The sequence below is a fragment of the Leucoraja erinacea genome, unplaced genomic scaffold (assembly GCF_028641065.1).
Source record: "Leucoraja erinacea ecotype New England unplaced genomic scaffold, Leri_hhj_1 Leri_92S, whole genome shotgun sequence".
In the NCBI taxonomy this organism is placed as follows: Eukaryota; Metazoa; Chordata; class Chondrichthyes; order Rajiformes; family Rajidae; genus Leucoraja; species Leucoraja erinaceus.
The window spans coordinates 185,001-209,291 of record NW_026576872.1 but is presented as its reverse complement, the minus strand read 5'-3'; the positions used below and the strand labels follow the sequence as shown (position 1 = coordinate 209,291).

The 24,291-nt window shown below is 46.7% G+C and overlaps 1 protein-coding gene across 1 annotated transcript in view; it reads left to right on the top strand.

The window, feature by feature from the left end:
* Positions 1-19,633, top strand: part of pcsk2 (proprotein convertase subtilisin/kexin type 2) — a 65,160-nt gene extending 45,527 nt beyond the window's left edge. Inside the window, exons 7-12 of the mRNA XM_055631817.1 lie at positions 1,522-1,610; positions 2,798-2,973; positions 5,937-6,152; positions 13,632-13,732; positions 16,494-16,721; positions 18,825-19,633. Coding sequence (XP_055487792.1) covers positions 1,522-1,610; positions 2,798-2,973; positions 5,937-6,152; positions 13,632-13,732; positions 16,494-16,721; positions 18,825-19,320 — 1,306 coding nt within the window. The 3' untranslated portion in view covers positions 19,321-19,633. The remainder of the gene's footprint in view (positions 1-1,521; positions 1,611-2,797; positions 2,974-5,936; positions 6,153-13,631; positions 13,733-16,493; positions 16,722-18,824) is intronic.
* The last annotated feature ends 4,658 nt before the right edge of the window (positions 19,634-24,291 follow it).

Below are 24,291 nucleotides of genomic sequence, written 5' to 3'. Positions count from 1 at the left end.
AATATCTCTAGTTTGGTTTAGTTTAAGGGCCTGTCCCACTTGGGCGATTTTTTTCGGCGACTGCTGGCGACTGTCACAGTGGTAGCAGATCCCCGATAAAGTGGCGACTGGACCCCCCCCCACGGCAATGTCTACGCCAACCTACGTCCACCCGCGCCAAGCTACGCCAACCTCCCCCCTAGTCGACGTCAAGCTAACGACAACCAGCGACCCATTAGGACGTCCACCTACATCCACACCTACAACAACATCAAGCCCACAGTTGCCAAAATGTTTTGAACATTTCAAAATCCAGCGGCGACCAGATAAACGTTACGACTCTGTAGGCGACTTGAGGAGACGACTCACAACCGTACAGACTTCACCCCGCGAACATGTGGCGACATCCTGGTCACCTGCAGTCGCCGAAAAAATCAATACCTAGAGATTAGGCAGATATTTTAGTTTAGTTTAGTTTAATTTGATAAAAAGAGAAGGGGAGACGGAATGGGTAACAACTGGAAGAGCCAATAGGCGTTGCTGGAACAAAGTGCAAAGTTTTGGCAAATTAGTCGCCGAGACTACGCTTGGTCCCGCTGGAATCAAGTAGTCCACGCGGGGAACTGCGGGATGTTGGCTCCTCGATGGAGAAACGTTTCGGGGGGTGATGGGGGAGGTGGGAGAAGAGGGTAGTTGTTTGTAGGATGGTTCGCGGGCGGTCGTGCTGGTGCAGCGGTACAGCAAATGCAGCGCCGGAGATCCGGGTTCGATCCCGACTACGGGTGCTGTCTGTACGGAGTTTGTACGTTCTCCCCGTGACCTGCGCTCGGTCCACTAAGGCTACTGGATGTCTTGGTTGCCAATAAATTCGTGTTCATAAAAGTGATAGGAGCAGAATTAGGCCATTCGGCCCATCAAGTCTACACCACCATTCAATCATGGCTGATCTATCTCTTCCCCATAACCCCGTTCCCCTGCCTTCTCCCCACATCCATACAAAAAATAATCCATCTATCTCTGCCTTAAAAATATCCACTGACTTGGCCTCCACAGCCTTCTGTGGCAATGAATTCCACAGATTCAACACCCACCAAATAAGAAATTCCTCCCCATCTCCTTCCTGAAGGAACGTCCTTGAATTCTGAGGCTGCAAATTATTTTATGAAATAATAAAAAACCTTTTAAACTCCCATTCACGTACTGACCCTACTTGAATAGACAATAGACAATAGGTGTAGGAGTAGGCCATTCGGCCCTTCGAGCCAGCACTGCCATTCAATGTGATCATGGCTGATCATCCCCAATCAGTACCCCGTTCTTGCCATCTCCCCATATCCCCTGACTCCGCTATTTTTAAGAGCCCTATCTAGCTCTCTCATGAAAGCATCACCTCTCTTGAAAGCATCACCAGACGTCACCACTCCGTGTTCTCCAGAGATGCTGCCTGGCCCGCAGAGTTCCTCCAGTACTTTGTGATTTTCGTTTTTGTGAACCAGCACCTGCAGTTCCTTGTTTGACCTTGTTTGGGATTTTCTCGTGCAGCCACGGAACGCGGTGCGCCGGGGAGGTTTCTGCAGCGGCCAATAACAACATATGTGGTGTGGGGGTGGCGTACTCCTCCAGGGTGGCAGGTAAGGCGTTTCTTCACGGACCTGCAGTCCGAATAAACCGAAGGACCAACCGAACATTTAATTTCTGCGTGAAAAGCAAAGTTAAACCAAGGACGGCACGGTGGTGCAGCGGTAGAGTTGCTGCCTCACAGCGCCGGAGACCCGGGTTCCATCCTGACTACGGGTGCTGTCTAAACGGAGTTTGCACGTTCTCCCCGTGACCTGCGTGGGTTTTCTCCGGGATCTCTGGTTTCCTCCCACACTCCAAAGACGTGCAGGTTTGTAGGTTAATTGGCTTGGTGTAAATGTAAATTGTCCCTAGTGTGTCCCTGGTCAGTGCTGGCTCAATGGGCCGAATGGCCTGTTTCCGCGCTGCATCTCTAAACTAAACTAAGCAAAGGCGCAGCTTGTCGAGTTCATTAGTTCGTACGTGATTGGAGCAGAATTAGGCCATTCAGCCCATCAGGTCTACTCTGCCATTCTATCATGGCTGATCTATCTCTCCCTCCTATCCCCATTCTCCTGCCTTCTCCCCATAACCCCCGACACCCGCACTAATGAACAATCTATTAATCTCCATCTTGAAAATATCCACTGACTTGGCCTCCACAGAATTCTGTGCCAATGAATTCCACTGATTCACCACCCTCGGGCTCAAGACATTCCTCCTCATCTCCTTTCTAAAGGTACCTACTTTAATTCTGAGGTTATGGCCTCTGGTTCTGGACTCTCACACCAGTGGAAACATCCTCTCCACATCCACTCTATCCACAACTGCCACCTCACAGAGCCCAGAGGCCCAAGTTTGATCCTGACCTCGGGTGCTGTCTGTGTGTAGTTTGCACGTTTTCCCAGTTGCCACGTGGGTTTCATCCGGGTGCTCCGGTTTCCTCCCACACCCCAAAGATGTGCGGGTTTGTAGGTTAATTGTGTTCTGTAAATTGCCCCCAGTTTCACCCAGAGTTGTGAGTCTGTGGAATTCTCTGCCTCAGAAGGCGGTGGAGGCCGGTTCTTTGGATACTTTCCTTAAGCTGGATAGGGCTCTTAAAGATAGCGGGACCTATTGTCTATTGTGTAGGGTGCGGATTAGACAGTGGGATAACATTTAGAACTAGTATGAATGGGGCGATCGCTGGTCAGTGTAGACTCGATGGGCTGAAGGGCCTGTTTCCGCGCTGTATCTCTAAACTAAACTAAACATCTCCTAGGCATTCGTATGTTGGACCAACCCTTCATGACGGACATCATTGAAGCATCTTCCATCAGCCACATGCCTCAAGTTATAGACATCTACAGTGCTAGTTGGGGACCCACTGACGATGGTAAAACTGTAGATGGACCTCGTGAGTTGACCTTGCAGGCCATGGCCGATGGGGTCAATAAGGTAAGTCCTGGGGTCAGGGGATTTATTGTTGAGCCGCCGATAACTTTGCACAAAGACGCCAATCTCCCACACTGATATGAAGACAATAGACAATACACAATAGGTGCAGGAGGAGGCCATTCGGCCCTTCAAGCCAGCACCGCCATTCAATGTGATCATGGCTGATCATCCACAATCAGTACCCCGTTCCTGCCTTCTCCCCATATCCCCTGACTCCGCTATCTAAGAGCCCTATCTAGCTCTCTCTTGAAAGCATCCAGAGAACCGGCCTCCACCGCCCTCTGGGGCAGAGAATTCCACAAACTAACAACTCTCTGTATGAAAAAGTGTTTCCTCGTCTCAGTTCTAAATGGCTTACCCCTTATTCTTAAACTGTGGCCCCTGGTTCTGGACTCCCCCAACATCGGGAACATGTTTCCTGCCTCTAGTGGGTCCAAACCCTTAACAAACATATGTTTCAATAAGAATCCGTCTCATCCTTCTAAACTCCAGAGTGTACGTATAGAAGGGCTGGATACCCCCTGGAAATATATACTGGAAGCAGGGCAAGATTGCTTAGTTGATTGAAAGATACAGCATGGAAACAGGCCCTTCGGCCCACCGAGCCCATGGCAACCATCGATCACGTTAGTTCTGTAATACACCACTTTTGCACCCACTCCCTACACACGAGGGGCAATTCACCGAGGGCCGACTAACCTACAAGGAACCGTAGCTGAGTTACTCCTGTACTTTGTGCCTATTTTAAGCATCAATGGGTGACCGATGGATAGCATTGGCCGGGGGGGAGGGGGGCTGAAGGGCCACTCGGGCAGCTTACAACCCAGTGGTATGAATATTGATTTCTCTAGCTTCAAGTGACACTTGCTTTTCCTCTCTCTCCGTCTCTCCTCCCACCTGAGTCATTGTCGTACTAGTTTCATTGTTGTCCTGTTGAGTTTCACTGTCTGTATAACTCGTTATCACCTACCCCACCACCAACAACGGACCATTGTGGGCTCCACCTTTCCTTGGTCATTGTTGCTGCTGCCTGTGATCTATATTGTTTGCTTATCTTTCATTCATTTGTTATTTGCAGCTTTTCATATCTCTTGGTTCCCGTCTTTTCTGACTGTCAGTCTGAAGAATGGTCCTGACCAGAACCGTCACCTTTGCATTTTCTCCAGACACGCAGCCTGGACCCGCTGGGTTAGCCCAGCATTTAGTGTCTGGCTTAAGTGTATTTCCTTGTTGTTATCTGTAAACTAAACACACAGATGCTCTGCTCTCCTCCTGTGGTTCTGTGCTGTACATTGAGCAATTATCATACCTGACAGATGGACAGGTGAATACAAACGGTATCGAAGTGTGAAAATGGGAACCTCCAGATTCAGAGACAGTTCCTTTTTATAGTTTTTAAGAGGGAACTGCAGATGCTGGAGAATCGAAGGTTACACAAAAAAGCTGGAGAAACTCAGCGGGTGCAGCAGCATCTATGGAGCGAAGGAAATAGGCAACGTTTCGGGCCGAAACCCTTCTTCAGACGGGTTCTGAAGAAGGGTTTCGGCCCAAAACGTTGCCTATTTCCTTCGCTCCATAGATGCTGCTGCACCGGCTGAGTTTCTCCAGCTTTTTTGTGTAACCTTTTTATAGTTTATTTCGTTTCGAGATACAGCGCGGAAACAGGCCCTTCGGCCCACCCACCGTGTCCGTGCCGACCAGCGATCCCCACACACTAACACTATCCTACACCCACTAGGGACAATTTTTATATTTACACCAAGCCAATGAACCTACAAACCTGTACGTCTTTGGAGTGTGGGAGGAAAGCGGAGATCTCGGAGAAAACCCACGCAGGTCACGGGGAGAACGTGCAAACTCCGTACAGACAGCGCCCGTAGTCGGGAACGAACCCGGGTCTCCAACGCTGCATTCGCTGTAAGGCAGCGACTCTACCGCTGCGCCACCGTGGCCACTCTGAAAGATAGAGCAATATTTCTTCCCAAAGATAGACACAGAATGCCAGAGTAACTCAGCGGAACAGGCAGCATCTCTGGAGGGAAGGAATGAGCGATGTTTTGGGTTGAGCCCTTCTTCACAGTGAAGAACTCAGCGGGACAGACTGCCATGTGCCCCACTGAGTTACTCCAGAATTTCGTGTCTGTGTTCCGTTTAAACCAGCATCTGCAGTTCCTTTCTACAACAATAGACAATAGACAATAGGTGCAGGAGTAGGCCATTCGGACCTTCAAGCCAGCACTGCCATTCAAGGTGATCATGGCTGATCATCCCCAATCAGTACCCCATTCCTGCCTTCTCCCCATATCCCATGTCTCTGCAATCTTCAAGAGCCTCATCTAGCTCTCTCTTGAAAGTATCCTGAAATTTCTTCCCAGCTGTTATCAGGCAACTGGACCATCCTACCACAACCAGAGAGCAGTGCTGAACTACTATCTACCTCATTGGTGACCCTCGGACTATCCTTGATCGGACTTTGCTGGCTTTACCTTGCACTAAACGTCATTCCCTTATCATGTATCTGTACACTGTGGACGGCTTGATTGCAATCAATAGACAATAGGTGCAGGAGTAGGCCATTCGGCCCTTCGAGCCAGATTATTCTTAATAATCTTATATGTTTCAATGAGATTCCCTCTCATCCTTCTAAACTCCAGGGTGTACAAGCCCAGCCGCTCCATTCTCTCAGCATATGACGGTCCCGCCATCCCGGGAATTAACCTTGTAAACCTATGCTGCACTCCCTCAATAGCCTCAAATTAGGGGACCAAAACTGCACATAATACTCCAGGTGTGGTCTCACTAGGGCCCTGTCCAACTGCTGGAGGACTTCTTAGCTCCTATACTCAACTCCTCGTGTTATCTATGGTATTTCCGCTGACTGGTTAGCACTCAACAAAAGCTTTTCGCTGTCATTCGGTGCACGGGACAATAATCTAAACTGATTCATGTGTTGTGTTGGTCAGGGTCGTAACGGCAGGGGGAGTATTTACGTGTGGGCTTCGGGAGATGGGGGCAGCTACGACGACTGTAACTGCGATGGCTACGCATCCAGCATGTGGACCATCTCCATCAACTCGGCCATCAACGACGGTCGCACTGCGCTCTATGACGAGAGCTGCTCCTCCACGCTGGCTTCCACCTTCAGCAACGGGCGGAAGAGAAACCCAGAGGCTGGTGTGGTGAGTGTGGCTCTTTAGCGACACAGCGCGGAACTCACACAGAACTTATTCTCTCTCTCTCTCTCTCTCTCTCGTTTATTATATTGTTTTACAGTGTTCTCCGTTCACATATCCTGTTGTGCTGCTGCAAGCAAGGTTTTCATTCAAGTTAAGGGCCTGTCCTTTCAAAATCAGGCGGTGACAAAAAAAATGCTTCGACACTTGAAAACTCACCGCGCGTCAATACTTCATCGCGACACATCACGTTGAAGTATCTGTCAGTCAATGATTCTGGCAGTTGCCGATAAAATCAGCAAGTGGGAACTCAGCGGGACAGGCAGCCTCCATGGGGAACAGGAATAGGTGACGGTTTGGGTGGAGACACTTCTTCAGACTAGTCACGGGAGAGGGAGACGAGAGATATAGACAGTGATATAGAGAGATAATGAACAATGAATGAGCAACAAGTTCGGTGTTCTATCTGGGATATATGAGAATAAAACAGTCTAGACTATACTGACTCTTGAAATAAGCTCTTCGACCTACTGAGTCTGCACCGCACCGACCCCTGTACACTAGCACTATCCTACACACGCCAGGGACAATTTACAGGCCAATTAGCCTGCAAACCTGCACGATTTTGGAGTGTAGGAGGAAACCGGAGCACCCGGAGAAAACCCACGCAGGTCACGAACAAACTCTGTATTTGTAGGCGGCACCTGGAGTTGGGATGGAAGCCGCGTCTCTGGTGCTGTAAGGCAGCAACTCTACCGTTGCCCCACCACGAGTCTCATTGTTCCAATCGATCTTCATTGTGCTGTCACCAGCTGAGATTTTGTGAATGCAGGAATTAATGAATGAAGGAATGAAGGAATGATGAATGAAGGAATGATTGAATGTAGGAATGAAGGAAGGAATGAAGGAATGAATGAAGGTATGAATACGTCATTACCACACGTGGCAAGTCACAGTCAGATTCTTTGCTCGCGTACCCAAGGTTTGCGAATAGCGCCACATAAAGTTACAAACTACCCCCCCCGCCAGGACCCCTTTATTCTTTCCCCCTTCCTCTGCCTGGTCCCCCAATGTCCACTGTCCTTCCCCCCTCCCTCACAATAGACAAGAGGAGCAGGAGGAGGCCATTCGGCCCTTCGAGCCAGCACCACCATTCAATGTGATCATGGCTGATCATCCCCAATCAGTACCCCCGTCCTGCCTTCTCCCCATATCCCCTGACTCTGCTATCTTTAAGAGCCCTATCTAGCTCTCTCATGAAAATATCCAGAGCCCTCTGAGGCAGAGAATTCACAGACTCACAACTCTCTGAGAGAAAAAGTGTTTCTTCGTCTCCGTTCTAAATGGCTAAACTGTGGCCCCTGGTTCTGGACTCCCCCAACATCGGGAACATGTTTCCTGCCTCTAGCGTGTCCAAACCCTTAATAATCTTATATGCCTCATGTCGGTCCCCCAACGTCGGATTCTCCATTGTTCCTGCTGGCCGTGATGTCCACATGGACAGGGGCAGTAGCTGCTGATGATGTTTACCATTGAGAAGCCACTGAAAAAGCTACTTTTATAACTACTAAACCAGGTTCGCTTCTTAATAAACAGACACCACACAAACTGTTTGGTAGACCAGTTCAAAACTTTACTTAACATCGGCCGATGGAAGGGAGGGAGAATTCCAGTCAAGTGACCAACACAGACACTTGACTGTCCTCAGCCACCTTCTCTGAACAACAGAATTACATTGCCTTAAATAGGGTTTTTTTGTCCCCTTATCACATTCCACAGACATTAGTCATGGTCAGAGGTACAGGAAAAGGTTTCCACAGAATGCATCACATCAAACCTTTTGTTTACATGGTACAAGATATACTAAAAACATTGGCCATTTGCTTTAGGTCCAAATAGACCACCCTAGCTCTTTTCACTGCTTCCTCTGTCATTTGGTCCCTCATAAACATAGGTCATTTGTTTACAAAGATGTGACTGGCTATTTCTCTCTTCCTTTATTGCCTCCTCCCCATAAACATTGGTCATTTGGTTTATGGCATCTTACTTCAAAGATATCTCTAGCTTTTCCAATGTTATAGGATTTATTATCTCACACACCCACAACCTAAGGCAAGCCTAATTTGACACTAAATATAAGCTGTAAGCTAGCCCAGAAGTCAATTTAATATCTTCTTATATTTTTAACTAAAATTCGGCTTCATCATTCCATCCTTTTATCAAAATTTTGATAACAACTACAGTCCTTGCTGAGTACATACGATAGACCATAAGCATCTCATCAGACAAATTAATAGTACACTAGTAACACAATCAATTCATAGTGGACAATCGTTCCACAAGTCCCTCCAAACATTTTAAATGGCCACCAACCTCCCCCGGATGCGACACTAAGATACTACCATAGGACAGGAAAAGGATCATAAAAATTGCTCAGCCTTTATTCGGCTTAATTTGGAATTCCCTGTGTGCTGGTGTAACTGGTTCATGCTTCTCTTGTGTGGCACTGCATTTGCAACATAACAATGCCCTGTCACAAATATATTGTTTCCTAAAAATGCACCAGTGCCTTGGTTGTGGCAAAAACAGGTAGATTTAACTGGCCTTTGCAGACCTCTTACTGTCTGTAGTCAGGGTATCTTTGCTGTGCTTGTCATGTTTGACTTCAATCTTTTTTAAAAGGAGGCGTGTACCATCCTTTAAATGTAGGTTAGTCCGCAAGTTTGCCATTCTGAAGAAAGTTCAGTCCATGTGGGCTGGGCCACCCCAGAATAAAGGGAGCATCAATAGCCCATCGTCCTTGTTTCCACAAACTGTTCACAGTCAATCAAATGTATCCAGCGACGATGATCTTTCATCTTTACAGCAGTTCATGTTGTTAGCAACACTTGGTTGTTCTTTTCAATACAGTTTCAATTTCTCCTTGTCCCAGCACCATCATCGTATAGTTTTTATGGCTCCCAGCAAAGCTCCTCCAACCTGGGAATGTAGATCTGGCAAGACATAGGTTAATTGCCGACCGTACATAATTAGTTAATTGCCCAGGGCCTGTAGGTGGCTTCCCCCCACTCTCTAGGGGCAATAAAAAGGTGTAAATCTTGTTCACCAGCTGAGTTTCTCCAGCACTTTTGTCTACCTTTGATCCTTCAGTATCTCCAGTTCCTTCTTAACACTTCCCTGTGAATTTATTCTTTAATCCGATTATATCCGAAGAGGCTCTCCCCACCTAAATATTCAATTCTCCAAATATGTTCTCTTCCCCAATCTACTTTATCTTCTCACCTTTTATCCCTCATTGTGAGTTCCCTCAAACCTCCTTTTTTAAGTCATAAGACAATTTTTCATCTACCTTCATTTCTCTCACACAGCACATGCTACAGCAACATCTTTTTGTTTGCTTGAAAACAGTAATCTTGCTTCATTTACATTTTAAAAGACAACCTCTGTTATCATATCAAAACAATCTTTCCCAAAAGAACTCATTCAGAATCAGTAATCAATAATACATTTTCTTTTCTCTGTAATTTTGACATTTCCAATCTCATTTAACACTTTAATCGGGATGAGTCTTTTTTTTTAACCTTGGTTCAAAAGATTTGTAATCAACCAACACATTTTATCCATCAAGTATAGCTCCCCCTCCCATTCATGCCTGTTTCTTAACGGTGCACACCATAAACTTTGTCAATTTACATTTTAAAGGACAAACGTCTTAAAGCGACACACAACATTGCTCATTGCTTCTAACTTCACACATTCCACATACAAAAAGCATTGTTTTACAAGCAGTACATATACAAAAACATTGTTTTACCAGCAGTATATAATATTTCATCTTCAAAGACATCTCTTTGTAATTTACTTTCCCTTTTTCTGACAAGACTTCTGTTTACCAAAATCCTGGTTACCTAACCCTAATTGGACATTGATCATGATTAGTCAGACTCCCCTTGACTTTTCAGTCTCCCTATCCTATCCTCATTTCTCCATTGAATTTTTCTTCATCCCCAATTTTTTATAACATAGTTGCTTGTCAGAAAAAGGATTTACCTCCGGGGTAATTTTGTTTTGCAATCCCCATTGACTCTTTCCACCATCCCAGATACCTGTGGGTGGTGTGCACAGTGAATTGCTGTCAGATTTTAAAATGTGCACATGTTTCCTTATTATTGGTGGTTGGTAGAGCTTCACTCCACCTACTAAATAAATCTAAAATCACTACGCAATATTTATAACACTGGGCCCTTGGCATTTCAATAAAACCAATCTGTATGCATTCAAACGATCATGATGGCATTGGCGTCACCCCTGAGGGTATCCTAATTGGTTTGCCTGGGTTATTTCATTGGCAAATTTTACATTCAGAGGCCTGCTTCAGTGCCTCATCAAATTTTCGGGTGTCACCACATTTCCTTTGTTATCCTATCATTCCCTCCTTACCAGCATGGGTAAGACGGGTAAAAATGTATCGTATACACCAACTTGTCCAAGCGGGGTGTGCTGAATCAATGGCACAGCCCTCTTGTTTCCATAGTTATTATTATATACAAGAGGCGTCCCTCTGTAATGTACATACCTCCCTCATGTTTGGCAGGACCGTTCTATTTGCTAGCATCTGTTTACCTGCTGTCACTACGCATTTGGATGTACAGGCTGCTTGTTTGGATACACTATCGGCAAATTCATTATCTTTTGCTATAGGGTCCCCAGCACCAGTGTGTGCAGTACATTTAATAATGACCAGCTGTTCTGGTAGCATCAATGCCTTAACAAATTACACACAGAAAGGCATTCCCGTGCTCCCAATCCTGGAGAGCTTTGTAATGTCAGAACTTCAAGTTATAGGGATGTTACTGATGGAACTGTCCCAGGTAAAGATGCCATTGCTACTGGTAGGGCATAGGGAGGTGGACATCTCACAAGATTATCTAACTCCTCCTCATCTTCATTACCAAATAGGGTTGTCGTGCCAGACATGAAGTCTCCTCCAGAGGATTTACCAGTACTGGGTTTATTTTTTACGAACCATCACTTGTTTCTCACCTCCTGTCTGTCTTTTAATTCTATTCTCTTGTTCCTCTGCCCACTGGCATTCTAGTTGCAATAATTTCCATCCTTTCCGAGTGCTATCCTTGTTTCTTAACTCTATCTAGCAATGTTACAAAATTGTGAGATTAAAAAAATCAAGTCTGCAATTTATCCCATCAGATAAAGCATAACAATAAGTTTAATTTGACACCTAATTCACTTTCATATCTCAAGTAATAAAAAAGTTATGGCCATTTTCATACTCGGAAATTAGCATCTTGTTCCCTATTGATTTTCTATGGACATAACAAAAAAACTGTGATCATGGACAGTCAAAAGCCCATAACCTTCTTAAAAATTAAGAGAACTGAATGAAATTTTCAGTTATCATAGATTGAAGCATTCTGAAACAAATATAAAATAATCTTACTTGGATGACCTGAAATTAAAGCATATAATTAGTTAGTTACCCAATTGTAGCTAATTTCAAACTTCAATTACTAGATCTAAACATCTATCCATTTCTTAATAAATGATTAACATTTTTAAATAGCCTAAGTGTCCAAATAATATTCACAAATAATTCACAATAAAACATGATTTTTAAATCTCATTTACATCAATTTATAGGCCAAGTGGAAGGAACTTAGTGTTCAATTGCTGTAAATATTTTAAATCGGCTTTCTAGTGGGTTCCTGTGAACGCGCTGGTTTAGAACGTTCACATTGCGCTGGATTTGTGCCCTCAAATGCCCAGAAAAATACTGCGGGATATAAAAAACCCAAAATGAGCTACTCGCTATAGAAAACTTTATATACAGGGTTCTTAAGAAGCCACTTTTAATGTAAAAATAAGGTACATACCTTTAATTGTTTGCTTTATAAAACCCTGGGGCTGCGAGAGGTCGCGGATCTAGAGAGTGACCTCCAAACTACTACAACCACCATACAAGGCCATAAAAACCAATAACACCCTTTGCGACGGGGTCCCCCAGCGATTCTCCGTCAATGATTCACTAGGCTGAACATTTTCGACTGCAACAGCCCAGTAAAAATCGCGTTTTAAACCTGCCCCCTCTAAACAGCGCCAAAATCACGCACACGGCCTGGGGGCAGATTCTCATCGACGATTCAGGTAAGTTTTGTAACATACCTACTCTATCCCCTTCTTACATGCAGTATCCATCCAACTTCGAACTCTACTCTCCTCATGCTTCTCCTCTGTTCCTGATTTCCATGTTTTAATTCCTTTCTTCCATTTCTTTCCTGTCTTCCTTTCCCATATCAACACCTCTGCTTTTTTAATTGTCTCAACATTCCATGTGCCCCCTACTGGCCAGGCTTCATCCCCTAACCGTTTGGTCAACTTGTAACTTAACATTCTAAATTTCTTATTATACATAGGATTCAAATAACACATATATAGGACCGGTATCCATAGCATTCCCCATAGATAGAGAGAGAGAGAGAGAGAGAGAAAACAGACTTCTTAATTCCGAATCGTTCCAAATATATCAACCAGGCCGACCCACTAAATGAGACCCCAGTTTCTCAATTTGGCTGACTTTTTTAACTCTTTAATATACGACCCAAGTGTCTCAATGAGGCCGACTCGCTAACCAAGACCCCAGTTTTTTTTCAACTTGGCAGACTTCTTAATACTGTAATATACAACGCCACTTATTTCACAACCCGACAACTCTTCGGATGTCTCAATAAGCCAGACGCACACCTCAACCCCCGTATCTCAACCCGACAAATCACGGATATCTCAACAAGGCTGATGAGCCCTTAGTAGAGAGAGAAAAAGAAAACAAAGAGAGATAGACAGAGAGAGAGAGGAACCATTCAAGCCCTTCTTAACAATATACACAAGCCCTTCAAGCCCTTCTTAAAAATACATACACAATCCCGTCCTAAAAAAAACCCCATATAAAGCCCAACTGGTCTTACCTTTGTCTGTTGCTAAGAACCTCGGCAGGGAACCAATTCAATGTCTGATGAAGGACCACAAATGTTCCCGGGAGTTTCTAGGGAGTCGGTCTTACAAGGGGGCCGATAGAGCTCAGTTATCTCCCTTCCAATCCCGGCAACCTCCGCAACCTCTTGCACAGTCAGCCGTTGATGTGGTCCCAGCGAGGCCTGCATAACTACGCCAATGAAAAAGGATTTACCTTTTGCTTCCTCCCCATAAACATTGGTCATTTGGTTTATGGCATCTTACTTCAAAGATATCTCTAGCTTCTCCAATGTTATAGGATTTATTATCTCACACACCCACAACCTAAGGCAAGCCTAATTTGAGACTAAATATAAGCTGTAAGCTAGCCCAGAAGTCAATTTAATATCTTCTTATATTTTTAACTAAAATTCGGCTTCATCACCACAGCATGCGGGGGATGGGCTGTTTATTTTGGCTGACGTCCTAATCATTAATTATAATTGCTTTCTTCGAAAGGCAACGACTGATTTGTACGGCAACTGCACTCTGCGCCATTCTGGGACGTCTGCTGCCGCTCCTGAAGCTGCTGCTGTCTTTGCCTTAGCTTTGGAAGCCAAGTATGTATGGCCGGTTTTATTCATCACCTCCCTGATTCATTATTTGTTACTGTGGCCACGACACCCTGTTAACTCATTGTAATCTTCAGTTTAGTTTCCTTTAGTTTAGTGCCATAGAATTCAGTGAATCATTCGATCAGTTGAGAAGGAGATAGACAGATAGACAGATAGACAGATAGACAGATAGACAGATAGACAGATAGATAGATAGATAGATAGATAGATAGATAGATAGATAGATAGATAGATAGATAGATAGATAGATAGATAGATAGATAGATAGATAGATAGATAGATATTCAGGGAAATTCAGATGTCCAGTTGCCAACACAGTCAGAATGTAAAGCAGGCAATACATAAAAACCATAAATATTTAAAAATAACCCAATAAATAACTATTAAAAATGAAAAGCAAAGCTACACAATATTGGCTGCAACCTTCCCTCCATTGATGAACTGTACACTGCAAGGGCCAGGAAGCGAACGGGCAAGATCATCTCTGACCCCTCTCACCCTGGCCACAAATCTTTGAATCACTTCCCTCTGGAAGGCGACTCCGGACTGTCTAAGCTGCCACAGCCAGACATAAAAACAGCTTTTTTCCACTCAATAACCAAATATCTGTAACCTCCTTTTGCTGCTCTGGTAATTTATTTAATTCTTCAAATGTTTAAATTATAATGTTTTATTCTCAATGTTTTAATGCTTTATGTGATTTTCTTAATAGTTTACTGTATATCGTGTTGTTACTTGTGGGCGGAGCACCAAAACAAATTCCTTGTATGTGAATACTTGGCCAATAAACTTATACATTCATTCATTCAATGTGGAAGCAACTTGCCCATGCTGACCAACATGCCCCATCTACACTAGTCCCAACCCGACCAACATGCCCCATCTACACTAGTCCCACCCCGACCAACAAGCCCCATCTACACTAGTAGCCAACATGCCCCATCTACACTAGTCCCACCCCGACCAACATGCCCCATCTACACTAGTCCCACCCCGACCAACAAGCCCCATCTACACTAGTCCCACCCCGACCAACAAGCCCCATCTACACTAGTCCCACCCCGACCAACAAGCCCCATCTACACTAGTCCCACCCCGACCAACATGCCCCATCTACACTAGTCCCACCCCGACCAACATGCCCCATCTACACTAGTCCCACCCCGACCAACATGCCCCATCTACACTAGTCCCACCCCGACCAACATGCCCCATCTACACTAGTCCCACCCCGACCAACATGCCCCATCTACACTAGTCCCACCCCGACCAACATGCCCCATCTACACTAGTCCCACCGCGACCAACATGCCCCATCTACACTAGTCCCACCCCGACCAACATGCCCCATCTACACTAGTCCCACCCCGACCAACATGCCCCATCTACACTAGTCCCACCCCGACCAACATGCCCCATCTACATTAGTCCCACCCCGACCAACATGCCCCATCTACACTAGTCCCAACCGACCAACATGCCCCATCTACACTAGTCCCACCCCGACCAACATGCCCCATCTACACTAGTCCCACCCCGACCAACATGCCCCATCTACACTAGTCACACCCCGACCAACATGCCCCATCTACACTAGTCCCACCCCGACCAACATGCCCCATCTACACTATTCCAACCCCGACCAACATGCCCCATCTACACTAGTCCCACCCCGACCAACATGCCCCATCTACACTAGCCCCACCCCGACCAACATGCCCCATCTACACTAGTCCCACCCTGACCAACATGCCCCATCTACACCAGTCCCACCCCGCCCAACATGCCCCATCTACACTAGTCCCACCCGACCAACATGCCCCATCTACATTAGTCCCACCCCGACCAACATGCCCCATCTACACTAGTCCCACCTCGACCAACATGCCCCATCTGCACTAGTCCCAACTGCCTGTGTTCAGCCCCTCTGTACAAAAACAAATGCCCATATTTTCATGTCATGAGAGTAGTCGCCAAGTCTACTCCACCATTCAATCAATGGCTGATCTATCTCTCCCTCCTAACCCCATTCTCCTGCCTTCTCCCCATAACCCCTGACACCCGCACTAATCAGGAATCTATCTATCTCTGCCTTAAATATATCTACTGACTTGTGGCCTCCACAGCCGTCTGTGGGAAACTAATTCCACAGATTCACCATCCTCTCACTAAAGTAATTTCTCCTCATCTCCTTCCTAAAGGAATGTCCTTTTATTCTGTGGCTGTGCCCTCTGGTCCTAGACTCTCCCACTGGTGGAAACATCCTCTCCACATCCACTCTATCCAAGCCTTTCATTATTCTGTAAGTTTCAATGAGATCCCCCCTCAACCTTCTAAACTCCAGCGTGTTCAGGCCCAGTGCCGTCAAACGCTCATCCTATATTAAACTAATTCCGGGGAACTGTGGAACTCTCTGCCTTTGAGGGCGGTGGAGGCCGGTTCTCTAGATACTTTCAAGAGAGAGCTAGATAGGGCTCTTAAAGATAGCGGAGTCAGGGGATATGGGGAGAAGGCAGGAACGGGGTACTGATTGGGGATGATCAGCCATGATCACATTGAATGGTGGTGGTGACTCGAAGGGCCGAATGGCCTCCTCCTGCACCTATTGTCTATTGGATCATACTCATTGCCGGCCACTTGGTTTTGAAAGTCAGTGTGTAAATGTGAGTCTTGCCATCTGATGTCTGTCTCTGCCAACAGGCTTGCCGACTGTCACAGTGACTCCCCTCCCCTTCTGTCCCTGCAGCCCCAACCTGACATGGAGGGACATGCAACACCTGGCCGTGCTGACGTCCAAACGCAACCAGCTACACGACGAGGTGCACAGGTGGCGGAGGAACGGCGTGGGCCTGGAGTTCAACCACCTCTTTGGCTACGGAGTCCTGGACGCTGGTGCCATGGTGAAAATGGCCAAAGACTGGAAGACCGTCCCTGAAAGGTTCCACTGCATCGCGGGGTCGCTCCAAGAGCCGCAGTAAGTGGTGGCTTCATAGAGTCGAGTCGTACAGGCCCTTCAGCCCATCCTGTCCGTGACGACCAACATGCCCCCATCTGCCCTGGTGGCGTCTTAGAGTCTTAGAGTCATAGAGCACAGAAACAGGCCCTTCAGCCCAACCTGTCCCTGACAACCAACTTACCCCTAGAAGGCCCCACCGATTGTTGCCAACTGTCCCGTATTAGCCGGGACATCCCGTATATTGGGCTAAATTGGTTTGTCCCGTACAGGACCGCCCTTGTCCCGTATTTGACCGCTGCTACTCGGGTCGAGGGGACTGTAGGGTAGGAGTGCCGCGTCCGGCCCCGCCTCTCCCGTCACGACGTAGTGCAGCCCGTGGAGTGCAGCAGCAGCAGCAGCAGCAGCAGCGCCTCGCCCGTGGCCCCGTCGGTCGGTCGGCAGCCCGGCCAGCTGTCCGACCTTCGGACCTTCGCTGACCGCCGACACCACCACCACCCCTCCTTCTCACGGCCGATCATCGCTTCACGAGTTGGACGGGGCGCCGGACGTTGCGCACGACATCGCGCGGCCCGGGCCAAAACTCCTCAGCTGGCCCCGCCGGCTGGGCTTTGTGTACAGTCCAGCACCCGGGACAACTCACCATTCACCCAGACAAGGCCCAGTCGGTCAACGAATCGCCGTGGGGAATTTGATCCCATATTTTGACCTTTTGTCCCTTATTTGGGGGTGAGAAAGTTGGTGACTCTAGTCCCATCTGCCCACGTTTGTGGTCCTTTGTGCCTTCAGGGTTGGAGATAGAACAAGAGCTAACACAAAGTGAGGTGCCTTTACTGTGAATACTTGTGGAGAGACAAACATCATTTCAGATCCACAACCTTTGAACAACCTGACAAGCTAAGCCTGTTTCTCTCATCCTCAGATGCTGTCTGATTTGCTGGGTATTATATGTTTATCACATATGTACATCCAAAATCTGCACCTAATATGTGGAGGAAGGAACAGCAGATGCTGGTTTACACTGAAGAGAGACACAAAATGCTGGAGTAACTCAGCGGGACAGGCAGTATCTCTGGAGATAGGATTATGTGATGTTATTGGTGGACACCTTTCTTCAGACTGAGAGTCAGGCTTTTTGGGAGAAGGTCAAACTGGGGCCATGCAGGGCACAATAAGGTTGGACGTTGTGGAGGACAGGCAGCCAGAAATGATAAAAATCAAAGATGGAACTTGACTCTCAGTCTGAAGAAGGGTCTCGACCCGAAACGTCACCCATTCCTTCTCTCCACAGACGCTGCCTGACCCGTTGAGTTACTCCAGCTTTTTGTGTCTATCTTCAGTATCTACATTACTAGTACACAAACCTGGAGCACCTGGAGGAAACCCACACAGTCACAGGGAGAACATGCAAACTCCACACAGACAGCACCTGAGGTCAGGATCGAACTTGGGACAGGGTGCTGTGGGCCGCCCAAATTGCCAGTGATTCCTTTATTCATATAATTTATAATTATATAATCATAAATCAATAATCATATCATTACCAAAACGCTTTTCAATGATACATGTGTCAATAAAGTCTGTGGAATTCTCTGCCTCAGAGGGCGGTGGAGGCCGGTTCTCTGGATACTTTCAAGAGAGAGTTAGGTAGGGCTCTTAAAGATAGGGAGTCAGGGGATATGGGGAGAAGGCAGGAACGGGGTACTGATTGTGGATGATCAGCCATGATCACATTGAATGGCGGTGCTGGCTCGAAGGGCTAAATGGCCTCTACTCCTGCACCTATTGTCTATTGTCTAAACTAAACTAAATTAATTTCCACACATGCATTAGGATTTCCTGAAAGTTGGGGGAAAACATGGGTTTAGTTTAGTTTGGGGATACAGCGCGAACACAAGTCCTTCGACCCACTGAGTCCGCACCGACCAGCGATCCCCGCACACTAACACTATTCTACACACACTAGGGACAATGTACATTTACACCAAGCCGATTAACTTCCAAACCTGTACGCCTTTGGAGTGTGGGAGGAAACGGAAGATCTCGGATCTTGCCGCCCACTAATGTATGAATCCATGAGTCTTCCTTTCCTTAAACATGCCTTTGTTTTACTCACACGCGCAGGGCCATCTCTTCAGAAGGCAAGTTGATCCTAACTATCTCTGCCGACGCTTGTGAAGGGAGGGGTAACTTTGTCCGCTACCTGGAGCACGTGCAGGCCGTGATTACGGTGAACGCCACGCGGCGCGGAGCGTTGAACATCAACATGACATCGCCAATGGGCACCAAGTCCATCCTGCTGAGCCGGAGATCCCGGGACGATGACGCCAAGGTGGGCTTCGACAAGTGGCCCTTCATGACCACTCACACCTGGGGCGAGGACCCCCGGGGGACTTGGGTCATGGAGGTGGGCTTTGTCGGAGACGGGCCGCAAGAGGGCGTCCTCAAGGAGTGGACTCTGATGCTGCACGGGACTCAAAGCGCCCCTTACATTGACCAAATAGTGCGGGATTACCAATCCAAGCTGGCCATGTCCAAGAAGGAAGAACTGGAGGAGGAACTGGATGAAGCGGTGGAGAGGAGCTTGAAGAACCTTCTGAAGAAGAACTCTCCTCAATAGATGTTGCATGTCAGTCTTATACCCCCAATATTGTCCCAGCAGCTTTGTGGTTTAAAACTACTCACGTGAATGTTTCCTGTAGCAAACACATCATCAAGCTTTGTCGCAATCTTAAAAACCCATCTGTTGTATATTGTCAGTAAATAATTAAATTCAAATGACAATTTTTTTACACGGATACTGTTAATTCCACAAATTTTAACGTACAGTTTGTGACAACATTAGAGGAAACTCGGTTTGTGAGATTTAAAACTAGCGACACCGTGACAGGTTTTCTTGATATTTTTTGTGGTAAATGTTTATATATATATATATATATATAAAAGTGTTTCCAATGGTTTGAGCATATTTCTTCTCACTTACCCAAGTTGAAAGCATACTTTTCTTGGCTGGAAGAGCTAAAGGTGTCACGGTGGCGGAGACCCCTGTTCGACCTCGACTACAGGTGCTGTCTGTGTGGAGTTTGCACGTTCTCCCTGTGACTGCGTGGGTTTTCTCCGGGTGCTCCGGTTTCCTCCCACACTCCAAAAGCATAGGCTACTTTTGTTTGTTACAATTGTACATTGTCCCTGTTGTGTGTACAGGATAGTGTTAGTGAGCGGGGATCGCTGGTCGGCACGGACTCGGTGGGCCGAAGGGCCTGTTTCTGTGCTGTATCTCCAAACTATATAAAAAATATCCAAAAGCTCTTTACATTCTGAGTGGATGACAGTTCATTCATAGCCAATAAAGTCTTAAGAAAAATACAGCACAGAAACAGGCCCTTCGGCCCAACTCATCCATGCCGGCCAATATGCCCCATCTATGCTAGTCCCATTTTCCCACATTTTGCCCTTTTTCCCTTAAACTTTTCCCATTCAATAAATCTGTCCAAGTGTCTTTTACGAGCTGTTCTAATCCCAACTAGAGCCTCAGGCAGCTCATTCCATATACCCACCACCCTCTTTGTGAAAAAAGTTACCCCTTGGGTTTCTGTGAAATCTTTCGCCTCACACCTTAAACGTATGTCATTTGTTTCCTTCACTCTGGATAAAAGACTCAGTGCCTTCATGCTACCTGTTCACCACATTGTGATTTTACACACTTCTATAAGGTCACGGTGGCGCAGCGGTAGAGTTGCCGCCTTACAGCGAAGGCAGCGTCGGAGACCCGGGTTCCATCCCGACTACGGGCGCTGTCTGTACGGAGTTTGCACGTTCTCCACGTGACCTGCGTGGGTTTTCTCCAAGATCTTCGGTTTCCTCCCACACTCCAAGTGTTAATGTGTGGGGATCGCTGGTCAGCGCGGACTCGGTGGGCCAAAAGACCTGTTCCTGCGATGTATCATTCATCAGTCTGAAGAAGAGTCTCGACCGCAAACGTCGCCTATTCCTTCGCTTCAGAGAAGCTGCCTCACCCACTGAGTTTCTCCAGCATTTTTGTCTACCATTGATTTTTCCAGCATCTGCAGTTCCTTATTAAACATTACTCAGACACCTGTTCTCCATGGAATAAATTCCCAATTTGGGGTGGGAGGAGGGGTGGGGGGGGGCGGGGGGAGGGGTGCGGATGGGGGAGGGGGAGGAGGGGGGGTGGGGGTGGGGGGGAAGGGGGTGGGGGAGTGAGGGGCAAGATGAGTAGACAGAGTCTCTTACAAATCCTTCCACAAGGATTTCACCCAGAGAGTTGTAAATCTGTGGAATTCTCTGCCACAGAAGGCAGTGGAGGCCGATTCGCTGGATGTTTTCAAGAGAGATTTAGATAGAGCTCTGAGGGCTAAAGGAATCAAGGGATATGGGGAGAAGGCAGGTACGGGTATTGATTGTGGATGATCAGCCATGATCATATTGAATGGCGCTGCTGGCTCGAGGGGCCGAATGGCCTACTCCTGCACCTATTGTCTATGTTTCTATGTTTAATCTCCTGCTGTCCTGGTGTTGACGCACCCTATCCACCATTGAAGACATGCCTTCCCTGCACGGCCAGTGTAGTATTGTGTTTGCAGTGTTTACCTGTGAGAAGATGCACTGTAGACTCTCCTCAACCCAACCTCTGAGATGTTTACCAGCAAGGCAAGCAGGTACAAAGCTACAGGTAGATTGTCCTCCAAGTCCCACACCATCCTGACCTGGGTGTACATTGCAGAGGTTCAGTTACACCTCCTCCAACCTCATCTACTGTATCTGCGAGCTTCTAAATATCGGCAAGACCAAGCAGAGACTTGACGATCATTTCGCTGAACACTGAACCTTGCAGTCCGCCTTGGCCTACCTGATCTCCCGGCTGCTAAACACTTTAACTCCCCTTCCCATTCCCACACTGACCTTTCTGTCCTGGGCCTCCACCACTGCCAGAGTGAGGCCCAATGCAAATTGGAGGAACAACACCCAGTTCCCCAGTTGGGATGTAATGTTAAAATTGTACAAGGCATTGGTGAGACCAAATCTGGAGTATGGTGTACAATTTTGGTCGCCAAATTATAGGAAGGATGTCAACAAAATAGAGAGAGTACAGAGGAGATTTACTAGAATGTTGCCTGGGTTTCAGCAACTAAGTTACAGAGATAGGTTGAATAAGTTAGGGCTTTATTCTTTGGAGCGCAGAAGGTTAAGGGGGGACTTGATAGAGGTCTTTAAAATGATGAGAGGGATAGACAGAGTTGACGTGGACAAGCTTTTCCCTTTGAGAGTAGGGAAGATTCAAACAAGAGGACATGACTTGAGAATTAAGGGACAGAAGTTTAGGGGTAATATGAGGGGGAACTGCTTTACTCAGAGAGTGGTAGCTGTGTGGAGGTTCGATTTTATCATTTAAAAATAAATTGGATAGGTATGTGGATGGGAAAGGAATGGAGGGTTATGGTCTGAGTGCAGGTAGATTGGACTAGGGCAAAATAATTGTTCGGCACGGACTTGTAGGGCCGAGATGGCCTGTTTCCGTGCTGTAATTGTTATATGGTTATATATGGGTATACACTAGTCCCACCTGCCTGTGCTTGGTCCATATCGCTCCAAACCTGTCCTATCCATGCACCTGTCAAACTGTTTCTTAAAACGTTGGGATAGTCTCAGCCTCAACTACCTCCGCTGGCAGCTTGTTCCATCCACCCACCACCCTCTGTGTGAAAAAGTTACCCCTCAGATTCCTGTTAAATCTTTTCCCCTTCACCTTGAACCCATGTCCTCTGGTCCTCGATTCCCCTACTCTGGGAAAGAGACTGTGCATCTGCCCGATCTATTCCTCCCATGATCTCATACACAGATCAGATGCTGCATAATGAGTATTTCCTACATTTTGTTTTTATTTCATGGTTCCAGCAACTACAGAGTTATCACTCTACTTAGTATTCGAGCAAAATAAAGTATTCGAGGTCCAGAGGCCACAGCCTCAGAATAAAAGGCCGTAGTAAGAAAGGAGATGAGGAGACATTTCTTTAGTTAGAGGGTGGTGAATGGGTGAAGAAAAACTTCTTCACCCAGAGAGTTGTGAATCTGTGGAATTCTCAGCCACATAAGGCAGTGGAGGCCAATTCACGAAATTTTCAAGAGATTTAGATTTAGCTCTCAGGGCTAACGGAATCAAGGGATATGGGGAGAAAGCAGGAACAGGGCACTGATCGGGGATGATCAGCCAGGATCATATTGAATGGTGGTGCTGGCTCGAAGGGCCGAATGGCCTACTCCTGCACCTATTGTCTATAATGTGATCATGGCTGATTATCTACAATCAGTACCCCGTTCCTGCCTTCTCCCCATATCCCCTGACTCCGCTATTTTTAAGAGCCCTATCCAGGCTGTCTCTTGAAAGTATCCAGAGAACCCGCCTCCACCGCCCTCTGAGGCAGAGAATTATAGAGCCAGTGCAAAACGTTTAACATATAATTGTCACATTAATGCAAGAAAATCATCAATAATCCACTTTGCAAAATCAAACAGCAAATCATACAGAAACCAATAATGATGAAGATATAATTAGATTTTGTGATGGTGAGCTGTTCATATTTGTCAACACACAGATTGGTGCCAAGGGATCTTGTATTTCCAGACCTGATGTACAGGACCTGTAAAATACTCGTTGGCAACTCCATTGTCAGCGAGGCATCTCGATGCGATTGCAAAGGGAAATGTCAGCCTACAAGCGCGACAAATAAACCCTCAGCAGCATCGATCTGGAGAAGAACCTTTTGTTTTAAAGCACAGAGATAATTGAAAATATAATTCAACGTTTGCATTCACTGATTCCAGAGGGGGGGGAGATTGCAACCTTCACCTGGTCCGCCCTGTTTCGACGAATGTAATCAGCCTGGCGTGCACCATCAAATAAGATCAAATAGAACAAGTTGTCCTGCAACTTTGGGCTGTGCACGCCACACACAAGAAGCAGGTTAATTCCAGATCAGCAGTAATCTTCATTTGAAGTTGTACAACTAAAATTATACAATCACGCAACACAGAACTGGTGCGTCACGGTGGCACATCGGTAGAGCCGCTGCCTCACAGCGCCAACAACCCAAGTTCGATCCCGACCACGGGTGCTGTCTGTACGGAGTTTGTACGCTCTCCCCGTGACCTGCGTGGGTTTTCTCCGGGTGCTCCGGTTTCCTCCCACACTCCAAAGACGTGCAGGTTTGAAGGTTAATTGGCTTGGTGTAAGTGTAAATTGTCTCTAGTGTGTGTGGGATAGTGTAAGTGTGCGGGCATCGGTGGTCGGAGCGTATCTGGTGAGCCGAAGGGCCTGTTTCCACGCTGTATCTCTAAACAAAACTAAACTAAACTAAAACAGGCCTGTTAGCCCAACTTGTCTATCCTGACCAAGATGCCCCATCCCCGCTAATCCCACCTGCCCGTGTTTGGCCCAATTGAGCCATGAATTGTCCACCCGATTTAAACTAATGCACATAAACGTAAATGGGACCACTAACAAAGTCAGTTGTCCATTCATCATCGTGGAAAACATCAGTGGCGGACGCACCACACATCTCTGTCCTCCAGA